This window comes from Brachyhypopomus gauderio, chromosome 8 (genome assembly GCF_052324685.1).
Source record: "Brachyhypopomus gauderio isolate BG-103 chromosome 8, BGAUD_0.2, whole genome shotgun sequence".
Classification (NCBI taxonomy): Eukaryota; Metazoa; Chordata; class Actinopteri; order Gymnotiformes; family Hypopomidae; genus Brachyhypopomus; species Brachyhypopomus gauderio.
The window spans coordinates 12,776,151-12,790,136 of NC_135218.1; the positions used below are offsets into that span (position 1 = coordinate 12,776,151).

Consider the following 13,986-nt stretch of genomic DNA (forward strand, 5'->3'; position numbering starts at 1 on the left):
GAGCTTACCACATCATATTTTCTTTCATCAATGATTACCTGTGAGACAGGGCCTTAGTTTGTAATTGGATGAGACAAAAGGGGAATTGGCCTTAACTGGCCTATGGGGATAAGGGGAGGGGATGAGAGGGTCAACAGGACACTGGCTGCTGAGATAGACCTCTGTTCCTGAGAGTGGACTTCTGGGACAGGACGCACTCAGAAATTTCTCCCTTTCAATTTCACCAAAACCATTCCTGTAAACCATCTCAGTTTTGCTTGAGACCTTGATGGCAAGTTTAAAGGAACTTTGTGGGGGACTCCCTCTTAGGCCCCTCCCACCAAACCGTGGCAGAGACGCCAATGTGCCTCACGCACCTGTCCGCACTCCAGACCTGACCCCCGAGGAGAAACGGGTGAGTTTTGCCAGTAACGAAGCTCTGAATCATTTACAGTTATTACCACATCACTCAGCGTAAAAGCAGACCACCACTGTATGGTAGAGAATGAAGCCACTTGTGTGTAGTGTGAAGAGCATTCGAAAGCCACAGACTCTTGAAAATAATGACTTACAGGTCCGTGACTACCTTCTATCAAAAACATTTGTTACGTTGAACTTCTGAACATGTTCAGCCAAACGTTCTGAAGCCACTTCAGGCAAATGCCAATGGGACTCCGTTGTGAGCTTGGGGGTCCAAAGGTTAAGTGCAAAATCCTTAAGACAGAACTACCATCGGTTATCAGACCTCCACTGAAGACCACAGAGAATCCCACAATGTTTGCAGCTATGTCAATAATCAGAGAAGATATGAGAGGGGAAGATGTAGGCAGGAGAGAGCGAACCCAGAGAGGGGCAAAATGAATAACAGGTTTTGCAATGTGATTGTGGCATGTTCCAGCAGTAAGTTGATGTGTAACCCCTGCCCTGCTCCTCTCTAACAGCTGGCCCTGTGCAACGCTCTGAGGTATTTTCCTCCTGCTCTTCATGCCACCCTGGCTCCAGAGTTCGCCCAGGAGCTTAAGGAGTTCGGGCACATCTACATGTATCGCTTCTGCCCCACACTTCGCATGAGGTACACACGCATACATGGACTAATCATTACTGCTTCTACTCTCATTTTATAACTTCTTTTATCTCATTTGGATCATTTTCAGTGATATCAGTGGTTTGTCATAGAGAGATTATTATGGTTATGAGAGATCTTACATTAGAGGCTTAATCATTAGAATGTAATAACTCTTCTTAACATGTTGGGATGGGTCAATGGGCTGAATATTTGAGGGATGCGGTGGGAGTCCCATATAAACTCCCACAACCCAAACTCAGGTCATGGACATGCAGTTAACCAACAAACCACCTCAAAACATCTGCATGTGCATTTCAAGTTGCACCAATCTGTGTTTGTGTGTGTGTGTGTGTGTGTGTGTGTGTGTGTGTGTGTGTTGCAGGGCCTATCCCATTAATCAGTACCCCTGTGAGACTAAACAAGCTGCAGCCATCATGCATATGATCATGAATAATCTGGATCCAGACGTAGCTCAGGTATGTAAACGTATACACACGTACAAACTCAACACATAAAAACGTCCCTACATGCTATGAACTATATTCTGGTGTGGTAAACTAGCAAACTTACAAATTGTGCTTGACACTGTTCAGAACCCTGTCTGAGGACCAGAGCTGTATGATAATCTGAATCATTCACATCACTCAATCATTTCTCAGTTTCCACAGGAGCTTGTCACCTATGGAGGAAATGGACAGGTGTTCAGCAATTGGGCCCAGGTAATGTGTGTGTGTGTGTGTGTGTGTGTGTGTGTGTGTGTGTGTGTGTGTGTGTGTGTGTGTGTGTGTGTGTGTGTGTGTGTGTGTGTTTTTGTGTGTGTGTGAAAGAGAGACAACGAGAGAGACAGATTATTGCAGTGTTACTGTTTCCTAATATTGTGTGTGTGCATGTGTAGTTCTGGCTGGTGCTTCACTACCTGAGCACTATGTCTGAAGATCAGACTCTGGTGATGTACAGTGGACACCCTCTTGGTCTCTTTCCCAGCCTGCCCTCCTCTCCACGCTGCGTCATCACCAACGGCATGGTAATACACACACACACACACACACACACACACTCCTCTCCACACTGTGTCATCACCAACACAAACACACACGCTCACATACACACAGTCCTCTGTGTATATTTTAAGTTGAAAGATTCACTTCAACCTTTACCCTCTTTTGCAGGTCATTCCAAACTATTCTTCTAGGGAGAAATATGAGAGGATGTTTGCTCTTGGGATTACCATGTGAGGTTCATCCATAACACGTCTATAATCATAACTGATTTATCAAATTCCCACTTAGTTCTCATTAATCTCTTTTGTCTGTCACTGTTTTTCTATCTCTTGGTCTGTTTCTCTCTGTTTGTGTGTGTTTATGTATGTGTGTGTGTGTGTGTGTGTGTGTGTGTGTGTGTTTAGGTATGGGCAAATGACAGCAGGAAGTTACTGCTATATTGGCCCACAGGGCATTGTCCATGGCACCATGGTAAGTAACAGATCAGGCATAATATTTCCCCCAAAAATCTTAATTTACAAGGCTTATTTATTTTGTTTGTAAATGTGTTACTAATTATTTAGTACTTTAGTTAATTGGTGTTGGCAGGAAGCCACTGTCTATGTTGACAGGTACAACTGTCATTATAATGCTTTGTCTGATCATACCGATCAAACCCCCCCCCCCCCACTCCCCCCCTTAAATGAAGTCATTTCTGTCTTTCTCTCTTGGTGTGTAGCTTACTGTTCTAAATGCAGGTCGGCGGTACCTTGGCACAAGTGACCTGAGCGGTTGTGTATTCGTGACCTCTGGCCTTGGTGGCATGAGTGGAGCACAGGCAAAAGCTGCTGTTATCGCCGGCTGTGTGGGGGTCATCGCAGAGGTCAGCCAATTATCAGACATTTAAGCACAGACAAATTAGCGCGCCTGCCTGCTCATGATCAACACCTGGTCCCACGGTCCAGACTCAGTGTCACCATGAAGCCAGGGTTCTGCTTGCAGATGAATGAGGTTGCTCTCCAGAAGAGGTATGAGCAGGGCTGGCTGATGGAGGTCACCAAGGACCTCGACCACTGCATCCAGCGCATCAGGTACCAACCACACACACCGCACCTCCTCCCCAGCAGGTGTTAAAAAGGTAATTCACAGTTTAAAGGGTGGCCCTATTGAGACTGTTGGCATGTGAGCATCTAGTTGACTCCTTGCACCCTAGTACCCTGGTGAGCAGGGCTACTCAGCGGAATGAAATGTATAACAAAACTGAAATAAAAACACCCACTGCATCAAAATGGTAGCTGCCAAATATAATAAAAGGAAATGGAGATAATTATGAGATGGAACATTCTTTGTTTCTCACAGGGAGGCCAGGAGGTCAAAGATGGCCTTAAGCTTGGGTTATCATGGCAATGTTGTGGACTTGTGGTGAGTTCAAGAGTGTAGTTGAACTTTTGTCTGCTGTGTTGTGTTTTTTTTTTAATCTGCGTGTGTGTGTATGCGAGTTTGTGTATGGATGTGCATATGTGTTTGACTAGATGCTAGTATTCATGTTTATGTGTTATTCAGGTATATCATTGTATGAGTGTGTGTCTGTGTGTGCTCGGTTTTCCAGGGAGCGTCTCTGGCAGGAGTATGAGCGGACAGGAGAATTACTGGTGGATTTGGGTTCTGATCAGACATCACTGCATAACCCATTCAGTGGTGGATATTATCCAGTCCAGATCAGCTTCAGCCAGGCCAATCATCTCATGAGCACTGATCCTTCACTCTTCAGGACCATTGTACACGAAAGGTGCACGCGCGCGCGCGCGTACACATACACACACACACACACACACACACACACACACACAAATACACTTTAACAAACTTGGCTGAGCAGGTGGGACGCAGATGCAGCTTTCTGGAGTTTTAATAAAGGAACTAATACAAAACCAACATATTCACACAAAGAACAGAGGTGACAAGAACTGCTAACATGAAAAGACACAAGGAGCATGAACTACATGAACAAACATAATTACTCACAACTTAGAACATACAACTTACAACCTACAATAACCCACAACACTAAAGACCAAACACAGGACTTAAAATACACGAACTCAACAAGGAACCCAACAAGACACACCTGAAAGCAATAACAAGGGGTGGAGACCTAGGCAGGGGTGTGAAAACAGAGACAACAAGGAATTCCAAAATAAAAGACACTCAAACACACAGAGAACAAAACAAAATACATGACTGACAGGGGGAGGCAGGACCACATGACATACACATACACTTACTTCAGGTTCATTGTGCAATTAAAAGTTACACCAACTCTCATGCACATCAGTCACTATACATGCCAGTACCATTTTCATGCTTGAAAACCATTGTGTACATGCTCATGCACACATGAGACTAACAAACTGCATTCTCAACACCAATCCAGGGTATTTGGTATTGTTGTACTTGTTACAGATACATAGAGTATTTACATACAAAACAGCAAAATCCTGAGTGCTTTTTTAAAAAGCGATTTCACCTTGTAAATTCCATTGTAATGGTCATTATGCATATTATTCAGTATCTACTGTAAATTAGTCATTAACTATACTGAGTATAATAATAAAGGTGTAAGAAATGAGATTCTGAACCCACTGATAGGTATTTGCACTATAAGACTATAAGACATTTACTCGGTATGTTAGCAGGGTTGCCAACTCTCACAATTACCACAATTACACAATTACAAAGTTGCCATCCCTGTGTTAGAACAGTGAATTTCATCAAACTCTCCTGTCCAAAAAAGTGGATTTAAATTTGCTTTTATCCTTTAAGCCAAAGCACAGCTTTATTCAGAATTCCCAAAGTAAAACATTAACCTTAAAATTGTGAGCATTGTCAGTGCTGAGAATAACCAATTAAAAAAACTGTGGGTATTTGGCTGTGGGGAGTAAACACAGGAGATTTTGTTGTGTAGCTTTCACTGCAGTGCTAGCTCTGAACACCAGTGTTTTTCCTCCTGCAGTCTTCGTAGGCAGGTAGCCGCCATCAATAAACTGTCAGAGGAAGGAATGTTCTTCTGGGATTATGGCAACGCTTTCCTTCTGGAGGCTAAGAGAGCAGGCAAGTATCACTGCCATAAACAGGAGCTATGCGGTGTAACCCTGCATAGACGTCTTTGTGTATCTTTGTATACATATGTATAAACTTTGGGTTCATAATGCTGTAATCACTCCAGGTGCAGCGGTGGAAAAGACAGGGGGAGGAGATACAGAGTTTAAATATCCCTCTTATGTACAACACATAATGGGGTGAGTTGCAAAGACATACATCCACATCCAAGCCACCAGGGGGCCCCCAAGAGCACCAAGATATCATGATGAGCCTATTAACAACATTATTTGTTATTTGTTTACATAACAAATTGGTGTTGAGGTGGTGGTATGGGGGCCCCAAATGAAATTCTGCTTAGGACCCCATAAAGGCTTGGGCGAGCCCTAACATAAACAGCACTTTTTCTCTTGTTTAGTCTCTGTGATTTTGACATTCGCCCTCTGTCTGCAGTGACATCTTCTCCCTGGGTTTTGGGCCCTTTCGCTGGGTTTGCACCTCAGGGAACCCTGCAGATCTTGCCCAGACCGATGACATCGCCACGGCGGTGCTTGAGGAGATCAGTGGTGCGGTGAACGAGCGCGTACAGCAGCAGTACAGTGACAACATCCGCTGGATCCGCCAGGCTGCAAAACACAACATGGTGCCGTACACCGCACACCTGGCCCACATGTACATGCAATCCAATTAAACACCAAGTGTGAAAATCTGGATGATTTGATTGGCTGCTTCTGTGTCTAGGTTGTGGGTTCTCAAGCCCGTATTCTCTACTCGGACCAGAGAGGGAGAGTGTCCATCGCCTTGGCTATAAACAAGGCCGTAGCAGATGGCAGAGTCACAGTAAAGCTCACACCCACCCACCGAGGCACTACTAAACTAACTAAGAGCTTGATTAGCAGATACAATGATGCAACATCAGGGTGTTCATCTCTCTGTAGGCTCCTGTAGTGATCAGCAGAGATCATCATGATGTCAGTGGCACAGACAGCCCCTTCAGAGAGACATCCAACATCTATGATGGATCAGCTTTTTGTGCAGGTACACACAACTCTCATTGAGCCACACACACACACACACAAACTACACAACAGCATCTGTATTTACTATATGTCTGTATTTTGTGTTTTAGACATGGCCGTGCAGAATGTGATTGGCGATGCATTCCGTGGTGCCACGTGGGTAGCCCTGCATAACGGAGGTGGTGTTGGATGGTAAACACAGATGGGATTGTACTTCATTATTAATCAACACTACTTGATTTGATATAATACTAATGATACTGTATTATTTGTATTATTTTGTGTTGTACTGACTGTGTTGTAGTATTTAGTCAAGAAAAAGAAAAACTAGTGTCTGCGATATATTTACAGTGCTTAAGATGATCAATTCAGTCTTGAGAACTGGGGCATGGTGACCATCGTGATGATTAGCTGTGATGGTGTACTGATGTTGTTTTAACGCAGGGGGGAAGTGATGAATGGGGGCTTTGGACTAGTGCTGGACGGTTCTGAGGAGGCCGGCAAGAGAGCCAGAATGATGCTAAACTGGGATGTTTCTAATGGGGTGAGTGAGTGAGTGAGTGAGTGAGTGAGTGAGTGAGTGAGTGAGTGAGAGAGAGAAAAGAGACATATAAAAGAAATTTACTAATTTGACTTCCATACTTAAATTCATATATTACACTGGGGGAAATGTTTTGTATACTTCTTTATTTATATATACTTTAAATACTTCATGTGTGCAGGTGGCTCGCAGGTGCTGGTCAGGCAACTCTAATGCTTACGAGACAGTTCAGCTCGCCATGCAACATCAGGCAGAGCTGAGGGTTACCATGCCGTACAGCGTACAGGACCAGCACGTAGTGGACCGAGCACTGCGGGAATACAGCTGAACTACTCATGACGCACATGCAGTGATATTTAAGATCACGGACAACAGATGACTCGAGTCATGAATTCCAGAATTATGTAATAGAATAATTGACTAATGTGTAATAAATCAGGCAAGATTCGATCCAAATAGACGTTATGTGCAGATTCATACAATATTTGCTTCGCTGTGCATCGACAAGACTACAACTATAGTACATGATGCATTGTAATTGGGAACTGTCTTCATCAGCATGTCCTTGAATATCATATTATAAGTAAAATTACCATTAAATCTGTTCGCCAGCTGATGAAAAGCTCAAAGTGTAACAGCAATAGCGTTAAATATACCTGGCTGGAGCATAACAGTTCGCTAGCAAGATATTTAACATAGACGCAAACGGGACGTTTAAAACACCAAACGCCTCTGGTGTAGATGGGTTTAAAAGTTGCAACAGATCTGTTGCCATGGCTACACGCACAAACGCGCGCGACTGTGTGACCTCTGAAAACGGATTTCAGTGCTCATGACGCAGGGCCACGTATTTGTTTATAGCAATGCATCTAATGTACTTTTCATGCAAATAATAGTTAAAAAGAACGTTTTGCTTATGGATGAACTGGTCTTGAACGAGGAATTTAGATGATTAAAAAACGAGATCTATTACAAACGCACTTATTTAAAATAACTTGTCGTGTGTTATTTGGACCACCAAAGTCCAGGGACCGGATCATCGTCGCGCCTCCAATGTCGAGATTCTTAGTTATGACATGCGGTCGAACTAAACTTCCGGATTTAACCATAACCACTGGGTTGGGAAACGAGAGCGCTGCGGCCCAGAGATTCAGAAGTTATCCGGGGATGGAACACGTGGAGCTTGCAGATTGGATCCGGGAGAGACGGGCGTTTCGCGAAGGTCTTGACGGCCTGGGAGATCTGGATAAATGGTTCTACAGCAAACCAGACCTCACGGAAATGGAAATTCTTGTGATGGATCGTGGGAAACAAACACAGAAAATGCTACCTGGGGCACTCCCTGACACGACCAAGGTAGATACGATCGAGTAAAGTGGAAATGAGAATGTTGGTTGATTATAAAACCCATAATGAGAATGTCCACTTCAGGTGGCTCGGCCCATGAACAGAGAGACGTCTTCACAGATGCAAGCAGGGTGTGAGTTTCAACTCGAGGATGCGGAGGTGAGAAGATTCTCCAAACAGCTGGCGAATCAGGAGGCGTGATTTAGCTCCGATGACAGTGCGCTGGAGGAGCAGGGAGAATTAGATACAGCGACAGTGCAGGAGGGTTAGACACCCGGATACAAATGCAGTAGCACTTTAGTAAAAATTAAGATTAGTCTCATATTTGATTTTTGGCCTTTATATCTGACCTGCTGCAGGATGACATACACAGGGGCGAAATTCTGCCGAACCCAGTTCAGATGGGCAGTACAACCCAGGAAGCCCATTCCTACCCATCCTCTCTGGGAGGTCCCACAGGCGATATCGTGGACGGCTTCAGAGGACAAAGCCTGGAGGAATATCTAAACTGTGTAGAGCAAAGCAAGCGGCAGGGCCTGTTTATCAGCCAGACTACACTAAAGAGAGGCATGCCTCCTTCAACATCTACACCATGTGTTACAGATGTCTAAACAAGTACACCAAAACCTTATTATAATCATATACCTCATCCCCTCCTCACACATACACACACACACTTTGTTTCTCAGCCTTGCTGTACCCTGGAGATGTGAGTGTGTGTAAGGAGCTGGCATTAAGGCAGGCAGGCTCAAGTGCTCTGCCAGGCCCACAGAACCGTGGGAGGGGCCGGGAGTCCTACGCCAGTCCTCCAAGATATGGAACAGAGGAGGAGAACATAGACAAACGTAAAGGCCACAAAGACAGGCAAGTGACTGACTGACGTGATCGTGCAGCTCCTGCACTGCCTGCATCTGGACAGGTCATAATGCCCTGGACCGCAGTGACCATACATATAAAGTGTTATGATGTGTTCCACCCAGTGTAGATGTATCTACCCTAAGATTAAAAGGGACACTATTGCATTTTACACCAATGCAACAGAAGTCAACTATTTATTTCCAGTGCTGTCTTTGAGAATGTAATGTCATGTAGCATTCATTACATCTTGAGTTGGGGTGTGTGTGTGTTGCACTAGAAATAAGAGGCAGCCTCTGACTCGACGTGCAGACACATGTGCCTTCTGGCCAGGACATGATGAGCATGTGCGGGTCTATTATCCTGTTGTGTCTCGCCGTCCTGAGGGTGTGCTGTTTCATCGTGTTCAACACCCTCCAGATCCAAGCCCAGGACACTGGCCTGTCAATGAAGCAGGATACTCCACTTCTGGAGACATTAGTGGGCGTAAAGTTTATACCTTATAGGGTTCTCTGTGACACTTTACAGCCCACATTATGATTTCAAACGCTCTCTGGAACCCTCTGCACTACCTTCTAGAACCTCATATTCTAGAACCTAGAACCTAGTTCATATTCTGGTGCTCCTTTTCTATAACCCACTATTTAGTTTAGTTCCTAATCTACCCTCTTGGCTCTTATATTCGGATGTTTGTAAGATCTTAAACAACCTGGACTGACCTTGGTAGTGTTTTATGTATCCACTGCAGTGTAATAGATTACCAGCCAGCCCTCTTAGTTCCCACTAATGTGCTGGAATATGTCAGTTAAAAAATATTACTTATTGATAAGTACATGATTGTTTTTGTATTATCCCATGATTCCGTAAATAATAAGATGTGGTGAATTAGATGCTAACTGAACATTTGGCTTACTGACTTTTTACCATTCATTGTGCCCTCGGGGGTTAACAAAATAAAAGTACATTGTAGTTTCCAAGTACACCCTGGAGATTCGTGTTTTCAATGAGGTTGATGCCTAATTAGACCACTAGGTGGTAGTGTTACAGGGCAGAATACTGTGTTCATACATCAAAGAACTACAACATGTAATTGTTGTCACAGATGAGCTGTAAGATATGTTGTGCTTCTGCGTTATCTATAAGTAAATACTTACTTTCCAACCTTCTATTCAACAGGGTTTTTTATGTATGTGCTGAATTTGATGGCCTGTTAAACAGCTATGATTTGCATTCGGAAGTGAGAGTGTGTGTGTGCATGCGTGTGTGTGTGGGTTTGCTGTATTTGTTTACTCAGATGTAGATCATTCACATCTTCAAGTGAGAACGTCAAATATACAGAGTGCAGTTTGCTGGCGGATGCTAGGAAGATGTCCCGCGTTTTAAGTTCACTCCTGACGACTCGTGAGAACGGGCTGCTGTTCAACCTGGTGGGCCAGGACTGCAGTGTGAGTCTAGAACACCTCTACCTCCTCTTCCTCCTCTTCTTCCTCTTCTTCCTCTTCTTCCTCTCCTCAGCATGCCACTTGCCTAATGGGGGTTTGCTATTCTGTGGTTAATAAAAAGAGCACTTTGCTTCTACTTGATTTCGATTTCGAACTTGTTTTAAGTATTAATTTGCTTACAAACAGCTGTGCAGTAAAGGGTACATGACTGGGGTTGAAAATGATTTGTGGATTAATTAAATAAATATTAAATACTACATATATTTTAGATTCATATACATATTGTATATATTATATATTTCATTTGTAAAATCATCTGGTTGTATTTTGTTCTCTGTATACAGTGTAAAGGAATAGAATATATAATTCTGAGAGAGAGAGAGAAAGAGAGAGAAAGTGTGTGTGTGTTTATTAAGAGGTTGATTTGTTTATGGTAGCTTTGTGTTACACTGTGTTCTCTTCCTTCATAGCTCATTTTACTGGCAAAACCCAAACCAGTACATGACTTTACTGCCGTTATGTGTGTGTGTGCAGGTCTCCGCATGTGCGGTGGTTCAGCTGTATCTGGCAACCTCACCTCGTGAAGGTCAAAAATCTCAATGGGAAATATACAGTTGTGGAGTTTTGTGTCTGGTGCGAGACAGAAAACTAAATTCAACATTTATGCGGCTCTTCAGTGTCAAGGTTACTCAAAAGCACAAAAATTCATATAAATGCACAGGTTACTGTGTAGACACATGCTTATATTGATATATTGTCCTGATTGTGCATCTGATTTCCATGCGTGCTATATACCTGTAAATAATGTGTTGAATCATGTTTCTTGCTTAACAACTACATATCACAAAGTATATTCAACATCTAACCAATGAAATTCTTAAATCAGCGTTATCTTGACAGAATAACTAACTGAATTTAATGCCAGTAATATCTGGTTCTTTCTCTGCAGAGGGCCAAGTTGCTATGGGAACAGGAGCTGTATACACCTTTTGAGTATTCAACCCCCTGCCACTATTTCCACACCTTCCCCAGTGATGTTAGTAACACACAGCTCCATTATACCCCATCCCCTTTTTCATGTTTGTCTGTGTCTCTGTATTTTAAGTATGTGCTGTGTGTGTGTTTCTGCCTTATATGTGTAGGACTGTCGGGCAGGGCTGAACTTTGCTAACGAGGAGGAGGCTTGCAGGTTCTGCAGCGCTGTACAAAAGTGCATCAGCAGTACTAAAGGTCAGTACCTCTCCCACTAATCCCCTCTCTAAATGAACTCTCCCACTGAAATTTCTGAAAATATTCCCAGTAAATTCCTCTCCCACTAAACCCCTCCAATTGAACACTACCACTGAAGTCCCATGTCGCTGACCTCCAGCACTGGACTCCCACTGCTCCTCAGTCCTGCCCAGGCAGGCAAGGATTCAGGCCAGCTGACCTCCTGCTCTGACCAGCCCTGTAACTGTGTCCCATAGTGCCTTGCACACTGGTTCGAAGTCATAGTCTGGACTCAACCTCACCTTGGTTGCTGAGAGATAAGCTCAACGCATGTCTGACTGCATCGTTAACAGGAAGACGGTGAGGAGCGCGCACACACACACACACACACACACACACACACTCAAATGTTCACAGATTTCAGAATGCATTTTTAATGGTTTAAAACCCAACTAGGCGTTGACTACTTATTTAGTTCCGTTTGACTGGGGCCAGTTATTTTGTTTTCTTTGTCTCCTTGTCCCATAACCATCCACTGTTGACTTGGAGGTGAACAATCAAACATTCAGACCAGGGACCAACGAAGTTATGAGTTCCCCAATGGACCAGCCAGGTGCTTCCCCAAGGACCCTCTCCAACTCTACAGCTGGATCTGTTTCTTTGGCTGAGAGGAAGGGACCTCTGCCCCCCATACCTTCACACGCAAGCACAGCCTCACCAGCCCCAGTGCACGCTGAGGTGCAGAATCTTACTGCTGGCTTTTCCGTCCCTCTCCCTCCCCCTTACCCAGCCCCAAGATTAATTGGAAATCTAGCAGGAGTAAAGAAAAGTGCCAGCTTTTCTCCGGTGAGTAAACAGCAAGGCCACCCTCCATTTTGTAAACATGCACATGATATTTAGGTGTAAACCAAAAGGCCACTTTATTGGACATGATTATCCTTTAACTTTTGGAGCGTCCCTGTATGGAATCCAGACACATTGCAGCATATATATATATATATATATATATATATATATATATATATATATATATATATATATATATATATATATATATATATATGATTGCAGCATATAATCCACCTACATCCAGCATATAATCCAAAAAGGGGGCCATGTAGATGTAATCAACTCTGTGATCAAAGGGGTCCAACTAACATCCAGGAGTCCGACTAATGTCCATACACACCACTGGTCACTCCAGATAGGTGATGACCAGCTGATGACCAGTTGGAGTGCCATTGCTGTCTAAGGAACACAGAAAGGCCATTAGGCCAAAGAGCACATTAACTGGATCACTGAGCAGTGGAACAAACATCATCTGGACAAATGAATCCAGATTTCTGTTCCTCTATGCAGATGGGAGGGTCAGAGTTTAGAACAAGCAGCATGGATGAATTGTGTCAGGTGTCAACAGGCTGGTGAAAGTAATAATGTACTGTATATCAACATGTCAGTACCTCTAATTTGCTATCCTGTTTGCTTAGATTCAACACCTAGTGGAATCTGTGCCACAAATTGTGGTTCTGAGGGGAACCCAGTGTGCTACTAGATGGGTGTCTCTATTAAAGTGGCCATTCAGTGAAGGTATAAAGCACATGAAGTTTTGTATGGGTTTGACTATTTGCTAATGTGAGTTTAATCTTATTGTAGGGAGAAAATTATTCTTATGCTGCAATGAAGACTCAAAGAAGCCTGCATTCTACAGGTTCATCTGCTTTCTGACCCGTACCCACACACACACACACACACACACACACACACACACACACACACACACAGCTACTGACACTGTTCTGTTTTGATTCATGTTTCATACCTTAAGTTTTTTGTTTTCACTGTTTTTTTTCTGTTTTTGCAGCTAACAAAGGAACAAAGAGTTAGGAACATGAGAGGAACGTGTTTCAAGACCAGCATGCTGTTTTTCTACCATGGCACTGCCATTATAGCTTAATCACTCTTGCAAGAAACCCTGAAACAGGAAGGACACTTCTCTCGCTTTGAATGCTGGGTCATTGTGTTTATGAATCAGCTGTGATTTAACATTTACTGGGGCACACTAGTGAAAATAAGACCTAAAGATCTCTCAAAGCAACTGTGTATTTTACTTCAGGCTGACTAGATGTGAGAATAGCGGGTAAATATTGTAAAAAGGATCATAGAAGTACTACACGCGTGTGAATGAGTTGGTATGTGTTACGTTGGTTTGTGTAAAGTCTTGGTACTTACTAGTCTAGCTTACACTGATTACCATGCGACGTTCAAAAACATAATCTGAAATAACCATTCCTTTTACTTCTGCGTCACCTACTTACAGAGGCCGAAGTTAATCACTTTGCATTTATCCGCATTCCGTGTGTGTGTGTGTGTGTGTGAAGCCCGCCCTTGCTGCGCGTTTTTACTTAAATCGGCGTCTTTGATTCCTAGAAAATGATACACATACACAGTG

The 13,986-nt window shown here is 43.4% G+C and overlaps 2 protein-coding genes across 3 annotated transcripts; both read left to right on the plus strand.

The window, feature by feature from the left end:
• The first annotated feature begins 179 nt into the window (after nucleotides 1-179).
• Nucleotides 180-7,016, plus strand: uroc1 (urocanate hydratase 1). The gene is made up of 19 exons (XM_077014591.1): nucleotides 180-394; nucleotides 921-1,051; nucleotides 1,428-1,521; nucleotides 1,705-1,764; nucleotides 1,941-2,069; nucleotides 2,215-2,276; nucleotides 2,451-2,517; nucleotides 2,765-2,908; nucleotides 3,028-3,116; nucleotides 3,385-3,447; nucleotides 3,635-3,814; nucleotides 5,039-5,136; nucleotides 5,252-5,324; nucleotides 5,578-5,767; nucleotides 5,866-5,964; nucleotides 6,063-6,162; nucleotides 6,254-6,335; nucleotides 6,588-6,687; nucleotides 6,866-7,016. Exons 1-19 carry the CDS (start codon nucleotides 269-271, stop codon nucleotides 7,010-7,012), a joined length of 2,034 nt encoding a protein of 677 aa, XP_076870706.1. The 5' UTR covers nucleotides 180-268; the 3' UTR covers nucleotides 7,013-7,016.
• A 616-nt stretch (nucleotides 7,017-7,632) lies between these two features.
• LOC143521582 (uncharacterized) lies at nucleotides 7,633-13,970 on the plus strand. 2 transcript variants are annotated; one of them, XM_077014592.1, is made up of 13 exons: nucleotides 7,633-8,040; nucleotides 8,116-8,190; nucleotides 8,391-8,598; nucleotides 8,721-8,895; nucleotides 10,181-10,331; nucleotides 10,863-11,012; nucleotides 11,278-11,364; nucleotides 11,471-11,558; nucleotides 11,795-11,897; nucleotides 12,107-12,383; nucleotides 13,025-13,124; nucleotides 13,191-13,245; nucleotides 13,399-13,629. In XM_077014592.1, exons 1-13 carry the CDS (start codon nucleotides 7,633-7,635, stop codon nucleotides 13,400-13,402), a joined length of 1,881 nt encoding a protein of 626 aa, XP_076870707.1. In that variant the 3' UTR covers nucleotides 13,403-13,629. The 2 variants fall into 2 exon arrangements, with proteins under 2 accessions (XP_076870707.1, XP_076870708.1); XM_077014593.1 differs by lacking the exon at nucleotides 13,025-13,124 and having other exon boundaries at nucleotides 13,399-13,970.
• The last annotated feature ends 16 nt before the right edge of the window (nucleotides 13,971-13,986 follow it).